Source organism: Sorghum bicolor, chromosome 1 (assembly GCF_000003195.3).
Source record: "Sorghum bicolor cultivar BTx623 chromosome 1, Sorghum_bicolor_NCBIv3, whole genome shotgun sequence".
NCBI classification, from domain to species: Eukaryota; Viridiplantae; Streptophyta; class Magnoliopsida; order Poales; family Poaceae; genus Sorghum; species Sorghum bicolor.
In genome coordinates this window covers 55290608-55315068 of record NC_012870.2, presented here as the reverse complement: position 1 = coordinate 55315068, position 24461 = coordinate 55290608, and the positions used below count along the sequence as shown (strand labels likewise).

Here is a 24461-nt window from a genome sequence, read left to right as displayed (position 1 = left end):
ACGGTGAAGGACGGGGCGGCGACGTGGCTCTGAAAGTGGCCGATAGGGTTTCAGTGACATTGCCAAGGGCGATGAACCGATGCACCGGTGCAAGACCCAGCAAGGGCCGTCGCCCTACCCTTGCGGCGCGAGGAGGGAGGGGTGTGGAGGAGGATGAGGGCGGCCACCGTCGCTCCGAGGGCCAGCCACCGCCGAGGTCACCTCACCCCATCTTCTCGGTGTCGTGGGAAGAGACGGAGGGAGCGAAGAGGATAGAGAGGATGGGGAGAGAAGTTTCCGGAAGTCCTAAAGTAGAAGCCGAAGCTCTTGTATATATTTGGTGGATCGGATTTAGATGAGAAGCTACAGAAGCTAGCAAAATCAATGGAGAGCGACGAGGATCTGCAAGAAGCTAATTCGAACAGAAGCAGCTTCAGAAGATCATAGCCACACGATTCAAGATTTGACGGCCACTGTAATTTTGGATGACGTGGACCCTGCTTCTATTCATGGAAGCTGCGAGATGGTTTAGGGGAGAATGAGAAACACTATTTCTGATGCTCGGTTTTTTATTTAATTATTCTCCTTTTTTGAACTTTTTTGTCTATGTAGTGGACAAGAGTATCTAACTGTTATCTAGCAAATTTCAACCATGAAACATACAAGAAATTGTTAAACATGATATATGTCCAAAATGGATCTAGTATTGTTAGTTGTATATAGTTTGTTTGTTTCAATGAACTACATTTTAGTAATAGACTACCAACCCTAGAAAGGTCACCAAAGAGGGTCGAGGTTGTTTGGTTGAAGTTGTTAAAGTTTAACAGGTATTATAGTATTTTCGTTTTATTTGACAATTAGTGTCCAAGTATGGACTAATTAGGCTCAAAAGATTCATCTCGTAAATTACTCTCTAGCTGTGTTTTTAGTTTCGTAAATAGTCTATATTTAGGGCATGTTTGGTTCACCCCAACTAAAGTTTAGTGACTAAAGTTTAGTCACTAAAATACCAAACACCCCCTCTAAAAGGGTCACTAAAGTCTAGTGGATTTAGTATATAAGAGGCTACTAAAAGTGACTAAAGTGCAAGGATTATAGGGGATACCCCTTATTAATTCCGCATCGCTTGCATTAATTAAGGGTAATATGGTCTTTGTTTAGTGTTTTAGTGGTCTTTAATGACCAGAACCAAACAGGGTGCTACTAAACTTTAGTAGAATCACTAAACTTTAGTAGGATCACTAAAGAAAGCAAACAGGCCCTGCATATGTGCAAACATTTAATATGACGGACGGTAAATTTTAACCAGTGAAACCAAACAGGGCAGAAATGGAGTAACATGTTTCCTTTGATCTCTGGGAAGGTAATATTTAGAGTCAAGCTTACCAAGAATTATACTCCTTTTGCATAAACAAGTTCACCACTCTACATGCTGCAGTATCTACGCCATTGGTTCAGGATTTGTTTCATTTACCCCTGACATCTGAAGACTACAACCAGTTCATGGAACTTTTGCTTATCCTTTTCAGAACCTTCAGCTGCAGTTGGTTAACAACACTTGGACTTATATTTGGGTTTCTTCAGCTTTCTCTTTCTAACTTAGCATATAAGCAGCTCATTGGTCATCGACAAATTACATAGATGCTATTCATGGTTTTGGCGCTCAGCTTGTCAAAACAAGCAGAAATTCTTTCTTTTGGTTGCTTCTCAAGGACATGCTCGGTACCAGAGGCAGATCCTGAAAAAGGAAAAAATATATATTTGGATATTATAATTGTGTCTTCTGCTCCATGGGCATCGAGGAAGATCTGCTCCACCTTTTTTCCATTGCCCATTTGCTGTTATCATCTGCTGGTTCAGTCTTAGGCCCTGTTTAGTTTCCCACACAAAAAAATTTCATACATCCCATCGAATCCTTAAACACATGCATAGAACATTAAATGTAGATAAAAAAATAAACTAATTACATAGTGTGGTTGAAAATCACGAGACTAATTTTTTAAGCTTAGTTAGTTCATGATTAACCTTAAGTGTTACAGTAACTCATATGTGTTAATGACAGATTAATTATGCTTAATAGATTTGTCTTTCGGTTTCCAGACGAGCTATATAATTTGTTTTTTATTAGTTTGTAAAAACCTCTTCCAATATCCTTCCGACACATTCAATGTGACACCTAAAAAATTTTTATCTCCTATCTAAACAGGGCCTTAATCTCTTGGTACCCAACACTTCAAGCTAGAAATTATCTTGGAAAATTTCAGAATGCTACATCATTTGCCTTTCCTCGTGGAAGTAATCATTACAATGTGCCGGGCAGTTAGTCGGTGAGAAATAATGCCATGTCGCCCTCAGCTGCAAGTTGATCTTTAAAAGGGAATTTTTGGGCCTTGTTTAGTTCTAAAATTTTTGGCAAAATGAGCATTGTAGCACTTTCATTTGTATTTACAAAAAATTGTCTAATCATGGACTAACTAGGCTTAAAAGATTCACCTTGTAAATTACAGACAAACTGTATAATTAGTTATTGTTTTTATCTCCATACATGTGCCGCAAGATTTGATGTGACGAAAAATCTGAAAAATTTTGCAAAATTTATTGGGAACTAAACAAGGCCTAGTTGTACTCAGAGCAAAAGCAAAATTTCGCCCTCAAATAGATCTATGGTTAGAAGCTTTTTTGTAATTTGCTTATTTTTTCTTGACCTTCTTCATTTCCTACTAAAGGGTTGTATCTTTTATATATTTAAATTTATTTTTAACAAAATTTTATTAGGTTTTCAAACTCCTCCTGCTTCATAAAAAAATGTAGCAACAACACTTCTTTTATGTTGATGGCGGGCATCACCATCAATAACAAATTTTCACTCTTTGACACTGCATCATGCTTTATGTCTAAGGACCCCAAGGCACAATATGATGAGAGTGATAGTGGTAGTGATCAGGGGCGGAGCCAGGATTTAGATATAAGGAGCATTCAAATTGACAACCAACGATCATTTAGGATATACATAGACAGCCAAAGTATATATAACGCCAGCCGCCAGAGCTAAAATAAATTTACAAGCCCAAACGGTTCTTATATTAATAAAAAATATTTATCTAAAAAATTATAATGTTTCTCTTTTATACAAATAAAAATTCCCTTTGCTCTTCACAATAATAATATGAAAAAAAGATAATAAAGATAATATGAAGACTAATGTTAAATAATATAAATGCTATTAGAGTTCAGTTTAGAGGGAGAGCAAATAAGAAAGCAATAATTACATTTAACAAAGCTAATTAGAGAACATACTGTGAGGACAAACTAGATGTTTGATAGGCAAATAATAAAATAAAACGCACAAAAGACGTGGAGAAAATAATAAAAGTCCAATATTTAATCATGTAAAATTTTAAGTACAAATATCATCATTAACTATCTAATTTGAACGTTAAGTAGCAAATTAAGGAGTGTATTATGGGGGCATAGAAGTGTTGGGGTTGCATTTGATACTTTCAAAGCGATGGATACCTTATAGATATAAGTAGATAAAACTAGATATAAAGAAGGTCTAAATAAAATAAAAAAGAAGAAAAAATAGAAAGAGAAAAAAATAAGTTATGAAATGAAGTCATTCTTCTTTATTCTTCTAATTGAGCCGAATTTAAATAGATCTTGGTACGATCATGATACTTTACAAATAGAGATTGTGTGGGTGTTCAGTCACCCAATCTCCTCCTTTTTTGTTCTGGCTGGTTAGAGCAGCCTCCCTTCCCTCCATCACTGGTCGTGATAAGTGAGGATGAGGAGCCCTTCAAGGAGGAATTCATGGAGCTATTACAACAGACCCATTGCATCATGAACAAAAAGAGGGGGGAGTTCGAGTAATTGCGTAAGAGGGACAAGACTCTTGATCAATCCCTTGAGGAGCACTTGCTGCGTATTTATTGAAACTCAAGAGAGGTTCCCAAGGAGGCTCACTCTTTTCTTCTTGCACAAAAGGAGCCTATTGAAATAGCAAGTGTAGGAGTAACTTTGTGATATTTTTAATGAATCTATTTGTGCTCCTATTTTTGTTGCCACGAACTCTTCTTGTAGCACTAGCAAGAAGAGATGATATTATTTTTATAAATTTAGTTAAGGGTTTTGCTAAGGTACTCCCAAATAACTGTGGACCGTCGATCTAGACGGCTATAATCAAATATTACCTCCTAAGAGGTAATAACGTAAATAGTTTTTTTATTATTTTTGAGAAATAGGAAAGTAATCAAATTAGAGATCTAACATGCATGCAAACGTGTGACCGTGCACTTGTATTGGATGATTCCAACGTGACATGTGACATTTTTTAATTAATTAATCTACATGGATTTGTAACTTATCTCAACATTAGATATACATAAAAGTTAGTTGTACATAAATGTTGGTTGTATTTTCAACAATGTGACAAACGTAGAGGTGCATTTTAGTTATTTATTTAAATTAATGTATGTTGGTATTTAAATTAATTAATTTTTTTATAATCCAACACTAGTATTCAGTAATCAAAATACAACTTTAATTTTGACGTTGATTAGGCTCAAACCATCAAAATATGCACATGATATGTTCACGTATATAATGTACCTCCGACATGGACGCATGGTGCTAGGCACCCTTTGCCTTGTATGAATGTTGGTGCACTCCATCTGTTCGTACGGCAACAAATAAACTATTCTTGGATAGGAGATATCTTATATACATTTGCTCAGCGTGTTGCCTTTTCTTTTTTTTCTTTTTCTAAACATTTTGATTAATTTATAATTATTTAATTGTTGTATGCAACTCAAAAATCAAGGGCTAAGATTCATTTGAAATCTTACCTCCTATGAGGTAAAAGGTGTACCTAAGCAAGACCCTTTAGTTAATCTTAAGAAAATTTTATTTAGAGTCTGTCCACTTATCTAAAAAATTATGAATGAAAGTATTATTTGATAATTTATTGTGAGAGAAAATTATTGTTTAATGACTTATAGATTCTGAATATAAGCTTAAGCGCACCCGGCCTTAGTTTAAAAAACCACGTGCATTTTTTTACTCTAAAAAACACGTTTCGTCCTTGAGTACGAATGCTGCCTGTGTCGCAGGCAGTTTGGTAGAGGTTTGTGGTCTCAAGAGCTCCTTCGTCGTCGCATCATGCCAACGAGTCATGTCAGCAGTGACGGGGGGAAGCCGCGAATTGATGGTAGAGCAAGCTGTTGGGGGACACCGACAGGGCCAAGACGACGACGGAACGAGAGATTGAGACGCCAGCCGGCGGGATTGCGATGTCCCTTTTTGTCAGCCTCTCAGCCGTCAGTCTGCAGTGCCTGTTCCTGAGGTGGACGACTACTTAGTCTTCCTATTCACCCCGTATCCTGCCGCGGGCAATCGACTGGTCGGCCTCCGTGGAAGAACTGGAGCGCTGGAGGTGAAGCTCAGCTCGTGGTCGGCGAGGCCAATTCTTTATTAATTATTATTAGCCGGGGCTCCATACGCGCTTGGCCTTCTTCTGCCCTTGCTTGGACACCTACTACACCTGGAGTAGCAACCTCCCTTCTCCGTGGAAGAAGAGGAGGTAGCTCGCTCAGGCGCCACCGGCCGCCGCGATGGACGCGGAGACCGGAGATGCCCGGTCTCCCCTGCTGCCGCATCACCTTCCCAGCCAGACGCAGGTAACCAAATCCCCCAATCCCCTCCGCCCTCCTCCTTGTTCGCGTCTCCCTGTCCGATTCATCCTTGCTACAGCTCTTTTTTTTTTAAAAAAAAATGCATCCTTGCCACAGTTCTACTGCTTAGGGCCTGTTTGGAACACGGGGGTTTTTTTTTTACCTGTTCCTGCATGATTCCTGTGAAATTGAACTGATTCCTGTGCAAATCATGTGGAATTCCAAACAGTATCCGAATGGTCTGGATCTTATATATAACCAGACCATGCTTACTGATGTTGATATTGCTATGTATGGTTCATTGGTTCAGAAAGAAAGAAACAAAGAAAGAAAAAACACACACGAGTACACGACTTGTGTTGTTTTCTTTCACCAATAGTACGTGCTTTGTTTCCTCGTTTCAGTCCCACAACATGGTGACTTCTTTTTCTCCCTGCAGGTTTCCTCAGCGAATCAGCACTATAACAAGCCCTTCAGCTGGAAGGCCCCAGCCATTATTTTGGGTATGTCTCATCTCATCTTAACACAACCACATGTTAAGCAGTGTACTCACATGCCTGTCAAGTCCTTGCATTATGTTCAGTTCACTGTTTTATTTATCTACCAAGCTGTCTGTCTAACAACTCGTGCTGTTTTGCAACCCCAGCCTTCGAATTCTTGGAGAGCATTGCTTACTCTGGTATAGCACTCAACTTGGTCGTGTATCTCGGAACCGTCCTCCATGGAACCACTGCCTCCAATGCAGCAACCGTTGATGCGTGGAACGGTGCCACCTTTCTTACACCGGTCCTTGGAGCCTTTCTTGCTGATACATACTGGGGAAAGTACAAGACCGCAGCTATCTCTATAATTTTCTACGTTGTTGTAAGTGCAGGCACCATCTTCATACAGTACTAATTAATCCTCTTCCGCTATGTGTCCCTTGTTATGTTCATAACAACTGTCTGCAAATAGGGCTTGCTCATAATTACCGCCTCTGCTGTCATACCATCCCTACGGCCTGCCACATGTGAAGGCGGTTCTTGCCCTCCTGCAACAGGGTTTCAGTATTTTGTGCTCTTTGGTTCATTGTACCTCATTTCCATTGGTACGGGGGGCGTCAAGTCAGCTTTACTTCCCCTCGGAGCGGATCAATACAATGATGCAAACCTCGAAGAGAGTAAAAACAAACAATTGTTCTTCAGTTGGTTCTTCATGGCTGTCAACCTCGGAGTGTTCATCTCCGGCACTGTTCTTGTCTGGATACAGCAGAATGTTGCTTGGTCTCTTGGATTTGGCATCTCCTCGATATGCCTTGTTATTGCCGCAGTTGCCTTTTTGGTTGGAACACCGCTTTACAGGGTTCAACTTCCAAATGGGAGCCCACTCAAGAGTATAGTAATGGTGTTTGTTGCCTCTTTTAAGAAGAGAAGAGTGGTGCTTCCTGTTGATAGCACGCTGTTGTTTCAAGGGGATGACGCTGAATCAAGCAGCATAGTGCCAAACAAATTAGAACACACTGATGAATTCAGGTATATCTATCACTTTGTCCTGATAATGGACTTCAGAGCTAGCATAGCAGGAAAAGTTGACTTAAATTCACACTTTAGTTTAATTGCTTCATTACCTATACCTACAAAGAGTAAAGAGGCATTTGAAAGATAGAAATCTCGCGACTGCTCACCAGAACCTGCAATTATGCAGGATTGAAACCTTGTATGATGAAAGAAAGCATGTCTTGGCCCAAAAAAAAAGGAAGAAGACAACTCTGAAATGCACCTCTGAACTATGTGGTTTGAGCAATAAAATGACTATTCTAGATCTGGACTTTAGACCTGAAAGGTTACACCTATAATGCATATAGCTTTGAAATCCCTGAACAAAAGGTACCTTACAAAGTGTTATGTTTGAAATAACTGGGTCTTTTTTTTGGGTGGGGTGGGGGGGGGGGGGGGGGAGATACCCATGCTACTCATTTTTTTTAACGAATGACCTCTTAAATGTACCTTGAGTTGAGAACAAAAGACTTTTCTGGATCTCAAAAGTTTGTTTCACTGTACTGAAATGAACTTCAAAATCATGTGAAAAAACTCTCCTAACTGTAGTGGACATTTCTTTGTCATATTAAATACTCTCTCGTAACTGTGATGGAGATTTCTTTGTTATCTTCTGTTAGATAAGGCCTATTCCTTTCTCATCCTAGAACTACACATTTTCTTGATCGATTAAGGCAATTTTCTCTTTAAAAAGGGATTTTGTTTAGCGCCATGTGCCCATGTTATGGACTCTTTTTTTGTAAATTGATTGATGTACTTTTTGAAATCCTTTGTTTGGAATTCTGCTAAACATATCTGAACTGATCCATTCAGGTGCTTAGATAAGGCTTCTGTTGTGGAGGACCAAGAGATGAAGGACAGAGATCGCACATGGCTACTATGTACTGTAACCCAGGTGGAGGAAGTGAAGATTCTGATCCGGATGCTTCCAATATGGTTCACCTGTGTCTTCTATTCGGCTGCAATGAGCCAGACTGCTACTACTTTCGTTCAGCAGGGGAACGCGATGAACACTAAGATCGGATCCTTCTCCGTGCCCGCTGCCTCTATGAACTCTGCCGAGGTGATCTTCATGCTTATCTGGGTTGTGTTCCAGGACAGCATCGTCATCCCGATAGCCAGGAGGTACACCGGGAACCCGATGGGACTGACGCTGCTGCAGCGGATGGGCGTCGGACGGTTGCTGGCGATCCCGTCTCTGGCAGCAGCAGCACTGGTGGAGACGTGGAGACTGCGCAGCGTGAGGGCCGGGCATAACCTGAGCATCGGGTGGCAGCTCCCGCAGTTTGTGATCCTGGCCTGCTCCGACGTGTTCTGTGGCATTGCGCAGCTGGAGTTCTTCTACGCGGAGGCGCCTGCGTCGATGCGCAGCCTTTGCTCGGCGTTCCAGTTCCTGGCCATGTCGTTGGCGTACTACGTGAACACGCTGGTGGTCTCATTGGTGGCGGCCGTGACCACGGCCTGGGGCGGCCAGGGCTGGCTCCCCGCTGACCTCAACGACGGCCACCTGGACTACTACTTCTGGCTGTGGACTGGGATCAGTGTGGTGAACTATGTCGTGTACACGGCATTTGCAAGGCGTTATACGGTCAAGAAGGTTGTCCTTCAGTAAAGGTTCCAGACTCTCTGTATGTTCAATTACTGCATGTATCCATCCTACTGTGTTTTGCAGTGTACGCTACTCTGGAACCAAAGATTTCTGCTGTTCATTTGAATGTATGGTCCTCTGTACTAGCCTACCAGGATGATTCATCTTACTGTCTTGTCTTATGATTTACGATTTTTATAAATATTTACCATGGGAAAAGGAAGATAATTTGTATGCATATGCAGATTGGGATGTTGTGTTGGTACCTGGTGATTGGGTGTTTCTTTGCCTGATGTAACATTGCAACTTCCTTTTGCTCTGTCTCATAATTTGATGGAACTGGGCAGTTGAGATTGATATCTCATGTCCCCTGACTGATAGAAAAGGAGTGAGCATTACTTTATTTGTTGCTTTAGGCTTTGTTTAGTTCCAAAAAATTTTCAATATTTTCTGTCACGTCGAATCTTGCGGCACATGTATGATGCATTAAATATACATGAAAACAAAAACTAATTATACAGTTTATCTGTCAATCGCAAGACGAATTATTTAAGCTTAGTTACTCCATGATTGGATAATGTTTGTCAAATAAAAACGAGAGTGCTACGGTGTCGAAATCCAAAAAAAAATTCAAACTGAACAAGGCCATTAGTGCACGGTGTACTGGTGTTCATCTATCTTTTCATTAGTTCAATGAGCTGAACTTTTTGGGCAAGTGGTTTTTTTCCCCTGCTGTTGCTTCATCTTCAACGAAAGAGCTTAGCTTAGGCATTGTTTGTGCACAAGTTGCAGGCTTGCAGCTGACTGAGCCTTTGTTTTGCGCAAACACCGTGCGCGCCCGAGGCAAGTTGGGGCGATTGGATTCCAGTTGACCTGAGGAGCTGCACACAGTTCTGTGGTCAGCATTGACTTGGTGGCCGCCACTTCACAGTAGATGGCTGGTTGTAAGAGTGTGTTTGTAGTAGATAACTACCACTGGTGTGCAGTGTATTCGCGAGTTCAATTGGAGTCACATGATGTGCCTGCCTGTCACCTGCATTTGCAGGCATTGATACCCCACACCCGGATTCGTTTAAGCAACCGAAGGCTCGGATCTTTCTTTAATCCCTTTCGAGAAGGGATCGAGCAGGAGTAGTAGGCCAGGCAGCAGTTGTCATCGCCGGAAGTGACAAAGGTGGTTGCGCTAAGCAACCGCAACAGGACATGTGACTGACAACGTGAGGTCGTTCGGCACTTGCTGATTATTTTTGCGAGCTGCCGGCCACAGTTTCAGATGATAGAGCGAGCCGGTTTTCTCTTGCGAGCTGCTGACGAGAGAGATTGCTGCAGTCTTGTACTAGTAGTGCTCAACTGAATGTGTTCTGCCTGCCTTTCCGGCGTCAGTGATTGATATTCAAAGAAGCGCGGGCTGTCTGCTGTCAGAGGATCTCATCTGCAGTCTTAGGACTTGTTTAGTTCCCGAACAAAAAAAATTTCACGACACCGTAGCACTTTCGTTTGTTTGTGGTAATTATTATTCAACAGTGGACTAACTAGGCTCTAAAGATTTGTCTTGTAAATTTCGACTAAACTGTGCAATTAGTTTTAATTTTCGTCTATATTTAATACTCCATACATGCGTCTAAACATTCGATGTGATGGAGAATCTTGAAAAATTTTGGGTTTTTAGGTGGAAGTAAACAAGGCCTTACTCCATGCTGCAGTTTTCAATATGTAGTTTCCATTTTTCATTTCCTTCCCGTATACACAGACACTTTTGTTTCTGAGAGGGACACGAGCTTCAACTGCCGTTGGTTGCGCTGTACCTAGCTACTACTCTGCTTGCAAAGGAGATGTACCCTGCTTGCAAAGGAGGAGATGGAGCGGACGATAGATGGACGGTCACTTGTTCATCTTTCATTTTCTTTTCTTTTTTTTTTTTGCGTTTTTTTTTCTTTCAGCTGATGAACCATCTTGCCCCCTCACCTTGAGGCCTTGAGTCACTTGTAAGGGAGCCTGGTGGGGGAACTGGGGATAGGATAGCCGAGGAGAGAGGGAAGCTGACCCTCTGACGTCGACGCGTCTCCAAGATTTGTATAAAAGAGAGGTCGCGCCGCATCCGTCTGCCGCGTGTGTGCGCTGCTGTAGCGGGGCTGCTGGGCTCTCACAACTACTACCACCATTTCAGTCCAAAATGGGCGGCGGCAGCGGTGGCGGCAGGAGGAGCCGTGTGGGCGCGGGTGCGGCCGAGACAGGAGTCGGCGGCCCCCTGCTTCCGGAGACGCAGGTACTGACTGACTACTCATGCCAATACCATTCTCTTCCGCTGTTCTACTCTGGCAAATTGATTGATGGCCGATCCAGTTACTAGTTGCCTTGGTTGGATAATTTGATGCCCCCCCCCCCCCCCCCATCCAGTCAGAGTTACTAGTTGCCTTGGTTGGTTAATTTGTTGCCTTGATTATTGCCACCAGTCCTTGCACGCACGCCTGGTTGGATCCATCTGATGGCGCCTAGCTGGACGGTGGTTGGCAGATGAGAGTAGACGCGAGGGAAACGCGCCGCTGGCTGACAGGCTTCCAATTTCATGCGCTCCATAGGAGCGTGCGTGCGCTGTCTCTCACTCACGCTGCTCCGTCCCTGATGAGATGAGATTGAGATCACGCAAGGCAAGAGGGAGGAAGCGATCGAGACGGCGACGATGACGCGCCGCACGCTATCCGATCCCTACACTTCCTTCCTTTGACTCCTCGTTGCTGAGCTGCCTACTATATTTAAACAAAGATGAAGAATCGGGATCATCCATCCACGATCCGAATTCCTCCTCATTGACTGCCGCAGCCAGCGGCGATCTGGTCGTCATCAGTCCGTGCCGTGCGTGTCGCGTCTGTGGCCACCATTGCATCTCGTCATCAGTTTCTAGTTTCTACTAGTACTAGCTAGGAGCAGAGCCAGCCTGTGAGCCTGAGACAATCCTTCCCCATTCTTGTTCTTGTCCCCGCAGAGCGGCATGTCTCCCCCTCCCACTGGCGGCTCCAATGGCCGCCACCAGCGGCAGCAGGAGGCGGTTTCGTCCATGGAATCCGGCGGCGACGTGTCAGGGGCGGCGACGAAGCGCTTCACCTGGAAGGGCCCGGTAATCGTCCTAGGTAAGGAACCTGATCCCGATCCATGGCGCCTTCGATTCCGGAGTGGAGCTGTTGATGAAATTTCTTTTTTTTTACCCCTCCTGCGATTCCATCCAGTCTTCGAGCTGCTGGAGAGCATCGCCTTCTCGGGCGTGGCGCTCAACCTGGTGGTGTACCTGGCCACGGTGCTGCACGGCAGCACCGCCTTCAACGCCGCCCACGTCGACACCTGGAACGGCACCACCTTCGTCGTCCCCGTCATCGGCGCTTTCCTCGCCGACAGCTACTGGGGCAAGTACAGGACCATCCTCGCCTCCATCGTCTTCTACCTCGTGGTGAGTGTGAGTGGAGTGGGTGGACAAGTAATTTATTGTGTGCGGTTCAGGATCGAATGCCTGCCTGACACTCACTGAAACACTGACGAATGTATGTCTGAATGCGACGAATTGTTGCCGAATGGCAGGGCCTGGTGCTCCTCACCGTGTCCGCCGCGATCCCGTCGCTGCGGCCCGCCACGGCGTGCCAGGTGGGGCAGCCGTGCGCGCCGGCGACCAAGACGCAGTTCTCCGTCTTCTTCGCCGCGCTCTACCTCACCTCCGTCGGCACGGGAGGGGTCAAGTCCGCGCTGCTCCCCTTCGGGGCCGAGCAGTACGACGACGACGCCCAACGGCCGGAGCGGAAGCAGGCCTTCTTCAGCTGGTTCTTCGCCGCTATCAACCTGGGCATCTTCGTCGCCGGCACGCTCGTGTCGTGGCTGGAGCAGAACGTGTCGTGGGCGCTCGGCTTCGGCATCGGCACGGGCTGCTTCTTCGTGGCCGCGCTCGCCTTCGTGGCGGGCACGCCCTGCTACAGGGTGCAGATGCCCACGGGCAGCCCGCTCAAGGACATCATCAGGGTGCTCGTCGCCGCCGTCAGGAAGCGCAACGTCAGGATGGAACGCGACGACGGCGCTGCGGTGCTGCTGCACGAAGACGACGACGACGGCAACGGCGAGCAGCATCGGCTGTCGCGCACAAAGGGCCTGCGGTGCCTTGACAAGGCTGCCGCGATCGTCGTCAAGGCGGAGCAGGAGGGCGAATGGTCCCTGTGCACGGTGAGCGAGGTGGAGGGCGTCAAGATCCTGGTGCGGATGCTGCCGATCTGGGTGACGTGCGTGCTGTACGCGGCGTCGCTGGGGCAGATGACCACCACCTTCATCCAGCAGGGGATGGCCATGGACACGCGGCTGGGCGGGCGGTTCAAGGTGCCCGTGGCGTCGCTGGTGTCGGTGGAGGTGGTGTTCATGCTCCTGTGGGTGGTGCTGCACGATGCCGCCATCATCCCGGCGGCGCGGCGGCTGACGGGGCGACCCGGCGGCCTGACGCAGCTGCAGCGCATGGGCGTGGGGCGGTTCCTGGTGGTGCTGGCACTGGGCACGGCCGCGCTCGTCGAGAGGCGCCGGCTCCGCGGCATCCACGGCGGGAGCGGGACGATGAGCATCGCGTGGCAGGTGCCGCAGTTCGTGCTGGTGGCGGGCTCCGACGTCTTCTGCGGGATCGCGCAGCTGGAGTTCTTCTACGGGGAGGCCCCCGCCGCGATGCGCAGCATCTGCTCGGCCTTCTCCTTCCTGGCGCTGTCGCTGGGGTTCTACGTCAACTCGCTGGTGGTGACGCTGGTGGCGGCCGTGACCAAGCGCCCCGGGTGGCTGGCGCCGGACCTCAACGCCGGCCACCTCGACTACTACTTCTGGCTCTGGACCATCATCAGTGTCGCCAACCTGCTGCTCTACATGGTGCTTGCCGCCCGGTACACGCCCAAGCAGGTCGCCGCCGCCGTCGAGCCGATGCGTTCCAGCAGCAGCGACGAATGATTAATTAATTGGGCACATCGATCGACTGCAACTTGATCCGCTTACTATACAGTGAACGAGACTGTGAGTGAATGATATGGTCGAGTAGGATACACTACACTATACACCTACACTAGCAGAGACATGGATGCTCCCCCAGTTAACATTTTTTTCAGATCGACCTGTTATTAGATTGTGTTTAGTTCAGCTAGCTTCTGTAAAGTGCTTTTATCGTTAAAAATAGAATCTCAATTAAATGGATAAAATCAGAAGGTGCTTCTTCAGAAACCGCTAATTTCATATACATCATAATTTCGCAGCATTTTACATATTCGATTTTGGCTTTATAATTTCTATTTTTTTCGAATATGTAGTAATAGAAATATGTTTCATAGTTGTTTTAAGATAAACAGAGAGGGGGTAGATTTCACATAGTTACTTTAAATGAACAAATTATAGTTTTTTTTTTCACATGCATAGCGCTTACAACTATTTTTTCACGTACTTTTCCACATCTTACAGCTAAATAAACCTCAACCACGCTAGCAGTAGTGTCGTCGTCATTTGTACAAGTGACATGACACTGCTTAGGCTAGCTGTGCTGTGTTTGTGATCCTTTTTAGCAGTAGTAGTGCTACCGCGGCAGAAAAATTCAAGCAGGGTCGTTGTGTTTGCGTGCAACTGCAACATCCACAAGGACCGCTTGTTAGGTTAGCAGAAAAGCAAAAAAGCGTGCTTGTGATCCGTGATCGGTCTAAGGTTGGTGACGATGACCTGTCTAGGTCTTGTTAGCGTGCAACTGCAATTTATAAGCAAGTAAAATATAGTGGATTTTAAAACTAAAATACTTATTGGAGTTCTTAAACTTACTAATTATACTTCACGAGAGGCTCAAACCTCTATAACATGTGCTAATTTACCATATACAATACATTGACTGACTTTAAACTTGATTGAAAGTGTCATCCTGCTCTCTAAACTCTCAAAATGCATGTTGCGGATCAACTAGATCTGCTTTTTGCAGATGTGATGAGCCCCTTTGATGACATAACCAATGGACAAGGCTTCGTGAGAGGTGCAACGTCCTTGCTATGGTTGCTCATACACTAGAGCATCTTGTAGAGATTGTGTTCTTGCGATCATGGTGTGTGCAGTTGTGGATATTGGACTAACATCGGGACTATATATTGAAAGGACCGGTTGATGCCTAGAAGGGAGGAGAGGGAAAAGGGTAAATAGTCTATTAAAATTTCCTTCAAGGCACGACACTAATAACCAAATTAGTTAGATAATGAGATGGCCCTAACATGCATTATGCCCAATTAGCAAGCGAGCTAAAGCATAAGCGCTCCCATCCAAATCTATGTAGCAAAGCTAGAAAGTAGCAACTACTTGAACTAATCACAAGATGTGCAATATGTTGTAAATATTTAAGCCTAATAATATTGATTTTGAAATACTCACTTGACTTTTTTTACATTTAAGCTGGCATTATTTTCAACACATCTAAATATTATTTTTCAAGGATGAATCAGTTAAGAAGTCATGTATATTAATTATTGTATAGAATAATAGTATCATAATAGTATGAAACTTTATACAAAATTATATAGAACCTTTATATAGAATCAGGATGATACAAAATGTCATAATGTCACAAGATTTTGGAATATGGATTGGGATACCAACAAATGAACCACGTAAAAAGTTTAAGGACTTAAACGGTCATTTTCAAAAAGCATGGATCCATATGGCAAGAAGGAAGTTTAGGAATATATAATGTATTTCACCCATTAAATAAAATCACTCCCCCTATGCAAAAAATTATTCCATTCCATTTACAATTGCAATCTTCGTTCATCAATCATGCAGGACCAACCAACTTTGAAGTTTTTTTTTTGAGTGGAACCAACTTTGAAGTTGGCAAAAAGTTAGGCCTTGTTTAGTTCCAAAATTTTTTGGGAAATTGACACTGTAGCACTTTCGTTTGTATTTGACAAAAATTGTCCAATCATGGACTAACTAGGCTCAAAAGATTCGTCTCGTCAATTCCGACCAAACTGTGTAATTCTCTTTTATTTTTTGTCTATATTTAATACTCCATGCATACGTCTAAAGATTCGATGTGACGGAAAATCTGAAAAATTTTACAAAATTTTTTTAAGTAAACAAGGCCTTACGCGAAAGCTTGCTAAACACAGATTGGACGGCCCAGATCGATCGTTACCGCATCGCATCGCATCCAGTGCACGACGCCACTCTGGGTGGGTCTGGGCAGGTGAGGCCAGTGCGAGCGAGTCCGCCCTCTCCTCCTGGCTTGGCTTCCACGGCCGCACCGCACCCTACCTCTCGTCGTCTTGCCGCCGATCCTTCCTCCAAAACCTAGCCCGCCCGCCCTCCGACCTTCTAGAACCTTCCATCCGAGCTGCCCTCCCCGCCTCCGCCTGCGCCGCCTGTCTCGTCACCTCCCTCCCGGCTGCGGCCTCCCAGATCCGGTTGGATCGAGGGGCAAGGTCAGGAGATGGGGCAGGCCTTCCGGAAGCTCTTCGATGCCTTCTTCGGCAACAAGGAGATGCGGGTACGCTATTATCTCCTCTCCTGTTTCCCCTCTCTCCCTTCCCATCTCGACAGGACACTGCAATGAATCGGGCTCCTCGATAAACCGATCCGTCCACAAGGGGTGGTGGTCTTGTCGCACTCTTATCTCCATGTCTTGTAGCATTGATTTCAGTTACAACTGAATGGGTAGTGAATCATTGTTCCGCCAACAATCTGCCAGCACTGTTTTGGCTACCAATCACTAACATCCGGGCAAGGGACATAATGAGTCATGATGCTGGCCAGCCATACAGCTATAGTGTCCTGTGCTGATCTTACCTGTTTGTGACGGTTATAGATTTGGTCTATTGCATCTATTAGTAGTGGACCGATTATAATGGCAATAATCTCTGCCTAGCTGCCCAGTCATCCAAGGAGAGCTGCCCAGTCATCCAAGGAGAGTACTGAGTAGAATGATGTGTTGCCAGCCACAGCGTGCTGGATCTTTCATACGCCAGCTCAAATCTTAATTCTTACCAGGGTCAAATGATATATTGATGGATTATTACTTCACTCGTTTTCCGGACTAGATGTTTCAATAGTGTGTACAGCACCACGCCAATTCTAAGTTCGGGGCATGCTGTGTTTCAACATGCTGTGTTTCTACCATGTCTCATGTCTCATGTCTTCTTAAGACATGCCTCTAATATCTTGCATCATCGGAGATTACTACCTATCTTTTTTAAGCTGAATATGCCTCTAATAGAATGGCCTCTCGTATTTTTTGTCCTCAGGTGGTGATGCTTGGGTTGGATGCAGCTGGGAAAACCACCATACTCTATAAGCTTCACATTGGTGAAGTTCTCTCCACTGTCCCCACGATAGGTACAGTTGTACCAGCTGTCTGCTTGTGCATTTCATAACTTTTGGTTTCAACCAATGCTAATTACAGTTTTGTCCAACTCTGCACCTGTCATGCTAATTGATTCATTCATTTGTATGTTTAGTGATAGCATGCACTTTATCACGTTGTAGGTTTCAATGTTGAGAAGGTTCAGTACAAGAATGTAGTGTTCACTGTGTGGGATGTTGGTGGCCAGGAGAAGCTCAGGCCCTTGTGGAGGCACTACTTCAACAACACTGATGCTCTGGTCATTATTTTGCTCTCATTTCTGTTTCACAAGTGAAGCAGCATACATTCTATTCAAAGTAGACATTCTACATAGAAGTGTTTGTGCTGTAATGTTTCTTCCACTTAGTTGTGCCCATTTGGATTTGGTATTCGTAGGTCAGAGTGCAACTCCAGTAGACCAATACCACTCCCAAGCATATAGGTCCAATGATTTCTTTGTGGATGCTTGAGCCCATTTTAATTGGGCATCTTTTACTACTTTTTATAACTTAGCGCATGTAGATACCAGAAATCGTAATATTATTGTAGGAAATAGCTCATTCTTTGTAGCTGCTGATATACATATATATCCTAGCTCAAGACCTTCATTTATTATGCTATAGCTCAATTTTGATCTATTTACATTGATTTGTAGTAAACGCTGCTTTCTAGAAATGTAAGACGTTCCCCATTATTTGCTGAACTTGCAGATTTACGTGGTTGATTCACTGGATAGAGAGAGAATCGGGAGAGCCAGGGCGGAATTTCAGGTTTTTATTTCCTTTTTCTAATGGGTGCCTTTATGCACTGAGATTCTGTAATATCTACTCTAACTTGTTTTTGAAATCTTAAATCTATTTCAGGCTATAATCAATGACCCTTTTATGCTTAACAGTGTGCTATTGGTGTTTGCTAACAAGCAAGACATGGTATGTTGAGCTACGTTTTCTCTAGAGCATTTATTTTATATTGTGATTCATTTTAGTAGGTGGTTTGTGATTCTTGGACTTGTTGTTTTTTTTTCAGTTCTAGCTTATGATTCTGTCTGGTTGAGTCTGATTATTTTTTGTTCATATATAACGTTAACGGATATGTTTCGTTCATAATATAAACTTGCAAATTATTGTTTCTTGCCTAAATCTGCGGTCATTCCAATGCCTGTTCTGGAAATAGTTGCTCCATCTTTTAGGTGTGTATAAGCAGTTCTATTGCATTGTCAACAGAATATGTCAATATGTTGGTTTTCCATAAACGTAATGCTGGGTTCTGTATTGTTGCCATATTGTGTGATAGCATTTTTGTACTGCACTAATGAGGCTCAAATTTAGTTTTACTTTTGTGTCAGATAAATGGCCTGTCCCTTTTTTTTAACCTACTAATGTTCACTTTGTAACACTCATGCTAATGCAGAGGGGAGCTATGACTCCGATGGAAGTGTGTGAGGGTCTTGGGCTGTATGACCTGACGAACCGCATCTGGCACATCCAGGGCACCTGCGCTCTGAAAGGCGATGGCCTGTATGAAGGGTTGGACTGGCTAGCGACCACTCTGGATGAAATGCGTGCTTCTGGACGCATAACCTCAGCATCATCATCAGCGTCCTGAACCACTTATAACAGGAGTAACAGACGATTTGATCCTCGTGATACGCCCATTGAAGGATCATCTTGCGATTCAGGCTTTGCACGCTTTGTTTTCTTCTTTTGTGTTTCCCCAATTGCTGTTGGCTATACCTGTGCTATGAACTGGGTGTGCATCTTGCAAGGCTAGGTAGGCAGAGTTACAGTCGCCGGTTCGGTGGTGATGGTGTAAGGGACGGTGGTGGTATCGTACTCGTCTGCTAGTCGAAAGCAGGCATCCTCATCCATCGCACCTCTGTGTGTGCGTGTGGAAGTGACTGTAAATACTACCACTGATGACATGGCTCTCTTGTGGTTTCGTTGTCTGAAACTGAAGAAATGGAATCCCATACATACTTGTGTGTGCGCCGCCGCCTGCTAAGTCCTGATGCACTAATTGAAGTGCAAGAGAGCTACTATAGTCCTCTGCTTTGGCGTCGTCAGATGAAACATTGCTGAAATGCAAGTGATTTGATTGGAGACTGAAGGCCAAAGTGCTGAGTGTAGCCCGTGCAAGGTGCAAGTGTAGTAGCATGATGGCTGTGTATGCCCAACTAAATCTCAACTGTCATTCCTCGCATAGCAGGCTGCCAATTTTTGATTGGAGTGTTTTGAGGCATCGTATTTGCCAATTGCCAGTACACAAAAGCTTTATTCATTCCTTGCTCTGATCATCAAAGTGATTAAGTGACCGTGATTAGTGTCAAACTGCCAATTTTTTTTCCTCGGAGCGTCGTCCTGTTCGCTTGTCTAAAGTGGTTGAAAGTATTGTTCATTGATTTACTGTGAGAAAAAAATAAAGCTGGCTTGCAGAAACAGAGCAGCGAAGAGGATAAGGCGACCTGCGTGTCCGGCTGTCCCCATCCCCCCTCCTCGCTTCTTCAGAGAGCGCGCGCGAGAGAGACGGAGAAGCAGGGGAGCCAAAAACCCAACCCCAAAGCCCAAGCCAGAGAGCAAGGACTCGCGATGAGGCCCGCCGCCGCCGCCAGCACCGGCGGGTTCCATCTCGTGCTCCCCGCGGCGCACAGGCCTCCTCCTTGTCTCCCCAGCAGCAGTAGCCGAAGAGGAGTAAGGATACGACTAGCAGCGGCGGCGCCAGCAGGCGGCGCGCTGCTGGGGCGTCCCCTGGAGGACGTGTACAAGGTGCGCGTGGAGCGCGGCGAGGTGGCGCGGGCGCGGGTGGAGGCGCTGCGGGTGATGGAGACGTGGTCGTCGTGGCGCACGGGCGGCCGGTGCCGGATGCCGTGGGACTGGCAGGTGGACCAGCTCGTGTACGTCGTGTCCGGGGAGGTCAAGGTCATCCCCGCCGGCGCCGTCCACGGCGACGACTACATGCACTTCGTGGCCGGGGATTTGGTCAGGTACCCGCGCTGGTTCGAGGCCGACCTCTACTTCGACGGCCCGTACGAGGAGCGCTACCGGTTCCTCGCCTACGGAGACGACAACTAGTCTAGAGCAGGATAGGGAGCTGCTTTCTGGATTTCAGCTCTGTCAGCGCTTATTTGTTGCCTAGATTATCTATCTATCTATCGGCAAATGTATGCCGTTCTAAATAATCCTCTGTAACGTATTGGTGTGACGATGAAGAACTGGTAATCAGGCACGGAAATAAGCCAATCATTCCAATGTTTGCGATTTTATAATTTAGTTCCTCCAAACTTCTGAATTGACTATGACATGATTGCAAGAGAGATCAACTGCTTCTTGATTCCAAACATTGTACGACAAACATTTGAATACTCAGGCTTCTTGAAGAAATTGCTCAGACAGTTTGAGCACTGCCGCCAGCAACAAATTTTTGCCTGCACCGGGTAGTTAAAAAAACTTAACAAGATGGCCTAAGTTTTTCAGCTAGTCCAAATGTCCAATGCCTTATTAACAGATATATAGATGATGGTACTAAAAAGTAGCAACATTATCCAAGCAAAGCATTTCTGGGTTAAAAGGCGAGAAAAAGATGAACAACATGTTTATAGCCACGGACTACAAAAGGATTAAGACAAACAACGAAAAAAAAAGGAAGATGACAGATTAACAAGTTTGTTTATCTCATCAATGCTATTGCCAAGCATGTCCCAACATCACTATCAATTGTAATGTGTCCTCTGTCTCCTGCGATCCTGCATCCCTCCTCTTCCACCACCTGAATTCGAGTTCCTGTTGCTTCTTCCTCTTCTCTCAGTCCAGCCATGATTAGGCTGAAAAGCAGCGCCTGCACTAACATTAGAACTGCTGCCATTATTATTATGTACAAAACCACTGCTGCCCGGCATCACCATCATCTCATCAGCGCTCAAAAGGTGATCTGTTGACGCCCTTGAGCGGTTACGGCGACCACGCCGTCCCCTATTATAATTAGGTCTCGTGCCAGAGTAGCCAAACTCTTGATGATGATAACCGCCGGTGGTAGTGCTAACAGTGTAGTCTCTAATATTGATCATATCAGCATGTGCCTGTGAAGAACTGGGATTGCTGGCCTCAGTCCCAGCAGACCCAAATAACGGAACACCCCCAAAATGGTAGTCGTATTCATAAACCTCATCATCATCGGGGTCACCATATCGATCCACCTCCATGTCCAATTCATTGACCCCTGGGTAGAATTCACCGTCATCAAAATAGGTCATGGCATCAGAATTGTCCATCTCCACGTCTACAATGCTGTTAGTCATGAGGCTCAAGAAAGCCTCTCTTAATGAGGTCATTCTCGGGTTCATATTCAGGCTTGGGAACTCAAACGGACGGAGAGTTGGCTGCTGCTGCCTGGAGCTCTCTACTCTGGCTCCAGTTGGCCTTGGTGGCGCATTGTTCACCGAGGCGGCGGAGCCACCACGACCATAGATGGGTATGATAGCATCATCGGCTACCTGGCCCTTGCAGACAGGGCACTCACGGTGGTGAGAGTGGACATGGAGCCACTGATAGAGGCACTCCCAGCAGAAGAGATGGCCGCACTTGGTGACGACAGGTTCAGCTGCAATGTCAAAGCAGACGTTACACTCGAAGTTGGCGGCATTGCGGATAGCCTTGTCGTCGGGCTCCCTGTTGCTTGGAGGAGCCGCGGTCCCAGAGGTGGAAGACTTGTCCGCGGTTGAGATGGGATGAGTTAGCCGCGCGTGGCGGCTGGAATTGGAGGATGCCGCTTGCTGGTCTGATAGGGAGGCGGGCGGGGAGTCGCGATGGACAGCATCGACACGGCGGAAGCGATAGTGATGCTGCTGGGGCGGCCTCCCTCTTGACCGACCTCCTATAAACCTGCCCCTGCCACCGCCGGCGTTGGTACTATCATGGAACATGTCATTATTATAGTGGAGGTTCATGAAGCCTCTTCCTCCTGATCCTCGACCGCCGCCGCTGCCGCTGCCGCTGCCGGTGGAATTGGTCCAGCCGGCCATGGAATCTCGAATCGATCGATCCGCTGAAATGATTGGAGCAAGATTCGTTAGAGATGAGATGAGGTGAAGAACACCAAACTTCCAAGACTAAAAAGGAAATAACGAAATAACGCAGGGTGTGTAATCTGCGAGTATACGTATCCTCCATCCATCTGCCTGTTCTGTTCTACGGGGTGATCGAGGAGGAGGGATGCGGGGGATTAGGGTTTGGAAATTTGGGAGACTAGACTAGACTAATTTTTTTTTGAATCGACGAGCAATAGAAGGAAAGGGGATCGAGGAACGAACCGGGGGACAGTCTACGATTGTCGGAGTCGGCGGCAATCCGTTGGTCGATGTCAGGAAGGAAAACGACGGAGCAGCCGCTCGGCGGAAGAGGGGGAAGGCGTTGGCGTTGGCGTTGGCGTCGGACTCCGCCACCGTCTTGGTATGGTTCCCTTCCCCTTCCCACACGGCCACAGGGAGAGAGAGGAGGCGACCGATCGAGACCGAGCAGGTAAATAACAAGCCAAATTAGCTGGCAAAAAATTGCCTAGGGCTTCAGCGGTGTTGGGCTGTTTCATTTCAGTCCAAGCCCATACGAGCACACCGCCTTTGCGTCCCAATCTACTCCTTACCCAATCGTATACCACCACCTCTCTCACATTTTACTGTACATTAGCAGTAACGGATCTAGTGAATAGTACACCCGTTAAGTATAACAGTAATGGATCCAGTGAACAGTACGCCCGTTATGCTAAATAGTAGAACAGTAACGGATCCACGGAACAGTATATCCGTTATGCTCCAATGAACAGTACACCCTTTATGCTAAATAGTAACAGATCCAATTAACAGTCTGTACCTGTTATGTTTAACAGTAACTGGCCCAATGAACAGTGCACACACGTTAGTTGCGAACAGTAACGAATCCGTGAATGGTACAATCCCCGATAGGCGGTACCCGTTAGATTGTAAATGCTTATAGACAATACCACAAATTTCCCACTATTTCTTAATGGTTGCTATCCCGTGCAACTGCACGGGGATCCCGGCTAGTATATATAACGATCAGGCCCAACCTTCCACAACTAACCACAATTAAAAAACAGATTTTAGACTTCTCTAACTTTTAGCCACGATTCATGAGAAACGTAAATCAAAATTTCGTGATTATTTCAAAAATATCAATTTAATTTTGTCATAATTATATTTTTTTCTAGAATACATATATATTTATAAATATTAAAATACAATTTATTATTTAAAATAAATAAAGTTTTTTTTAGCTTGAAAAAGCATGTTTCATATGCAACCCACTGCACAAATGCAAACAACATTTCCTCAGCGGTGATGGCTCGCTTAATCACTGAGACATGTATGAAAAAAATCAAATAAAAAATAAAATCCAAGTTCTGATTACATATTAATAGCATGTATCATGTGGTTTATAACTTTGTAGTAGCACTATCTTCTCCAGTACACTGGGCATTAGGTTTTGGTTCTCAAGAATCAATAACCAGTCGGTTAATTTCAGAACAGAGAACCGATAGGTTCAGTTTTGTTTTCTACATTATACCTTGTTTAGTTCACTCAAAAAACCCAAAAACTTTTCAAAATTTCTCGTCACATTAAATCTATTATATATATATATATATATATATATATATATATATATATATAAAATTAATTACACAGTTTACTTATAATTTGCGAGATGAATCTTTTGAGTCTAATTAGTTTATGATTACACAATAATTACCAAATAAAAACAAAAGTGCTACAATACTAAAAACTTTTCACCGTCTCAATTTTTTTAGACCACGCCGAGGTGCGTATTTCATTAAGCAGAAAGTATTAGTTTTACAGGAATTACGGCAACAACCGTTGCCAAATTATAGAGCCTATCACTACTGGATCTCGCAGGCATGACTTACATTGAAACTAATTGACCACAAGCAGCCAAGTACAGAAAAAACTAGGATTAGCGGGTTAACGTCTTGCCAAGAGCACCGAGGGGTGCTTATTCCCTGCCACGCACCATGCCTGAGCTTCATCGAAGATGGCATCAGCTAGCTGGAGCGGCATTCTGGTCGCCCTGTCAAAAGACTGTGCATTTCTCTCTTTCCACAGCATCCAACCGAGCAGCATTGACATGGAGTTGAACCCCCGTCGAAGGAGCTTGGGGATCAGCTTCCTTGACCGCAGCAGCCACCACTCAAATACCATCTCCTGGCACACCTGCAACGAAACATGGATTCTGTCCAAACATATTTGCCATACCTGGCGACTAAAGCTGTAGCCAAAAATAAGATATGACCATTGTCTC

The 24461-nt window shown here is 45.1% G+C and overlaps 5 protein-coding genes across 7 annotated transcripts; 4 read left to right on the top strand and 1 right to left on the bottom strand.

Annotated features, from left to right (window-relative positions):
* On the top strand, positions 5188–9039 carry LOC8086281 (protein NRT1/ PTR FAMILY 8.3). Its single transcript, XM_002467375.2, has 5 exons — positions 5188–5657; positions 6091–6154; positions 6298–6515; positions 6606–7162; positions 8000–9039. Exons 1-5 carry the CDS (start codon positions 5592–5594, stop codon positions 8796–8798), a joined length of 1704 nt encoding a protein of 567 aa, XP_002467420.1. The 5' UTR covers positions 5188–5591; the 3' UTR covers positions 8799–9039.
* On the top strand, positions 10795–14004 carry LOC8086280 (protein NRT1/ PTR FAMILY 8.3). 3 transcript variants are annotated; one of them, XM_021451970.1, is made up of 5 exons: positions 10891–11040; positions 11228–11627; positions 11758–11902; positions 11999–12216; positions 12345–14004. In XM_021451970.1, exons 3-5 carry the CDS (start codon positions 11764–11766, stop codon positions 13728–13730), a joined length of 1743 nt encoding a protein of 580 aa, XP_021307645.1. In that variant the 5' UTR covers positions 10891–11040; positions 11228–11627; positions 11758–11763; the 3' UTR covers positions 13731–14004. The 3 variants fall into 3 exon arrangements, with proteins under 3 accessions (XP_002467419.1, XP_021307645.1, XP_021307646.1); XM_021451971.1 differs by having other exon boundaries at positions 11228–11638; XM_002467374.2 differs by lacking the exon at positions 11228–11627 and having other exon boundaries at positions 10795–11040.
* On the top strand, positions 15940–19125 carry LOC8086279 (ADP-ribosylation factor). The gene is made up of 6 exons (XM_002467373.2): positions 15940–16287; positions 17042–17132; positions 17283–17398; positions 17850–17909; positions 18003–18068; positions 18550–19125. Exons 1-6 carry the CDS (start codon positions 16231–16233, stop codon positions 18742–18744), a joined length of 585 nt encoding a protein of 194 aa, XP_002467418.1. The 5' UTR covers positions 15940–16230; the 3' UTR covers positions 18745–19125.
* LOC8055117 lies at positions 19540–20431 on the top strand. The gene has a single exon (XM_002467372.2). It carries the CDS (start codon positions 19725–19727, stop codon positions 20205–20207), a length of 483 nt encoding a protein of 160 aa, XP_002467417.1. The 5' UTR covers positions 19540–19724; the 3' UTR covers positions 20208–20431.
* LOC8055116 lies at positions 20620–22668 on the bottom strand. The gene is made up of 2 exons (XM_002464812.2): positions 22442–22668; positions 20620–22176 (listed from the first exon to the last, which is right to left on the bottom strand). Exon 2 carries the CDS (start codon positions 22151–22153, stop codon positions 20846–20848), a length of 1308 nt encoding a protein of 435 aa, XP_002464857.1. The 5' UTR covers positions 22154–22176; positions 22442–22668; the 3' UTR covers positions 20620–20845.

Coding starts and splice junctions, on each gene's coding strand:
- LOC8086281 (XM_002467375.2), top strand. CDS start 5,592: ATGGACGCGGAGACCGGAGATGCCCGGTCTCCCCTGCTGCCGCATCAC. Junction 6,155..6,297: donor GGCCCCAGCCATTATTTTGG/GTATGTCTCATC, acceptor TTGCAACCCCAG/CCTTCGAATTCTTGGAGAGC. Junction 7,163..7,999: donor GAACACACTGATGAATTCAG/GTATATCTATCA, acceptor TGATCCATTCAG/GTGCTTAGATAAGGCTTCTG.
- LOC8086280 (XM_002467374.2), top strand. CDS start 10,948: ATGGGCGGCGGCAGCGGTGGCGGCAGGAGGAGCCGTGTGGGCGCGGGT. Junction 11,041..11,757: donor CCCTGCTTCCGGAGACGCAG/GTACTGACTGAC, acceptor TTGTCCCCGCAG/AGCGGCATGTCTCCCCCTCC. Junction 12,217..12,344: donor CCATCGTCTTCTACCTCGTG/GTGAGTGTGAGT, acceptor GCCGAATGGCAG/GGCCTGGTGCTCCTCACCGT.
- LOC8086279 (XM_002467373.2), top strand. CDS start 16,231: ATGGGGCAGGCCTTCCGGAAGCTCTTCGATGCCTTCTTCGGCAACAAG. Junction 17,399..17,849: donor TCAACAACACTGATGCTCTG/GTCATTATTTTG, acceptor CTGAACTTGCAG/ATTTACGTGGTTGATTCACT. Junction 17,910..18,002: donor GAGCCAGGGCGGAATTTCAG/GTTTTTATTTCC, acceptor AATCTATTTCAG/GCTATAATCAATGACCCTTT.
- LOC8055117 (XM_002467372.2), top strand. CDS start 19,725: ATGAGGCCCGCCGCCGCCGCCAGCACCGGCGGGTTCCATCTCGTGCTC.
- LOC8055116 (XM_002464812.2), bottom strand. CDS start 22,153: ATGGCCGGCTGGACCAATTCCACCGGCAGCGGCAGCGGCAGCGGCGGC.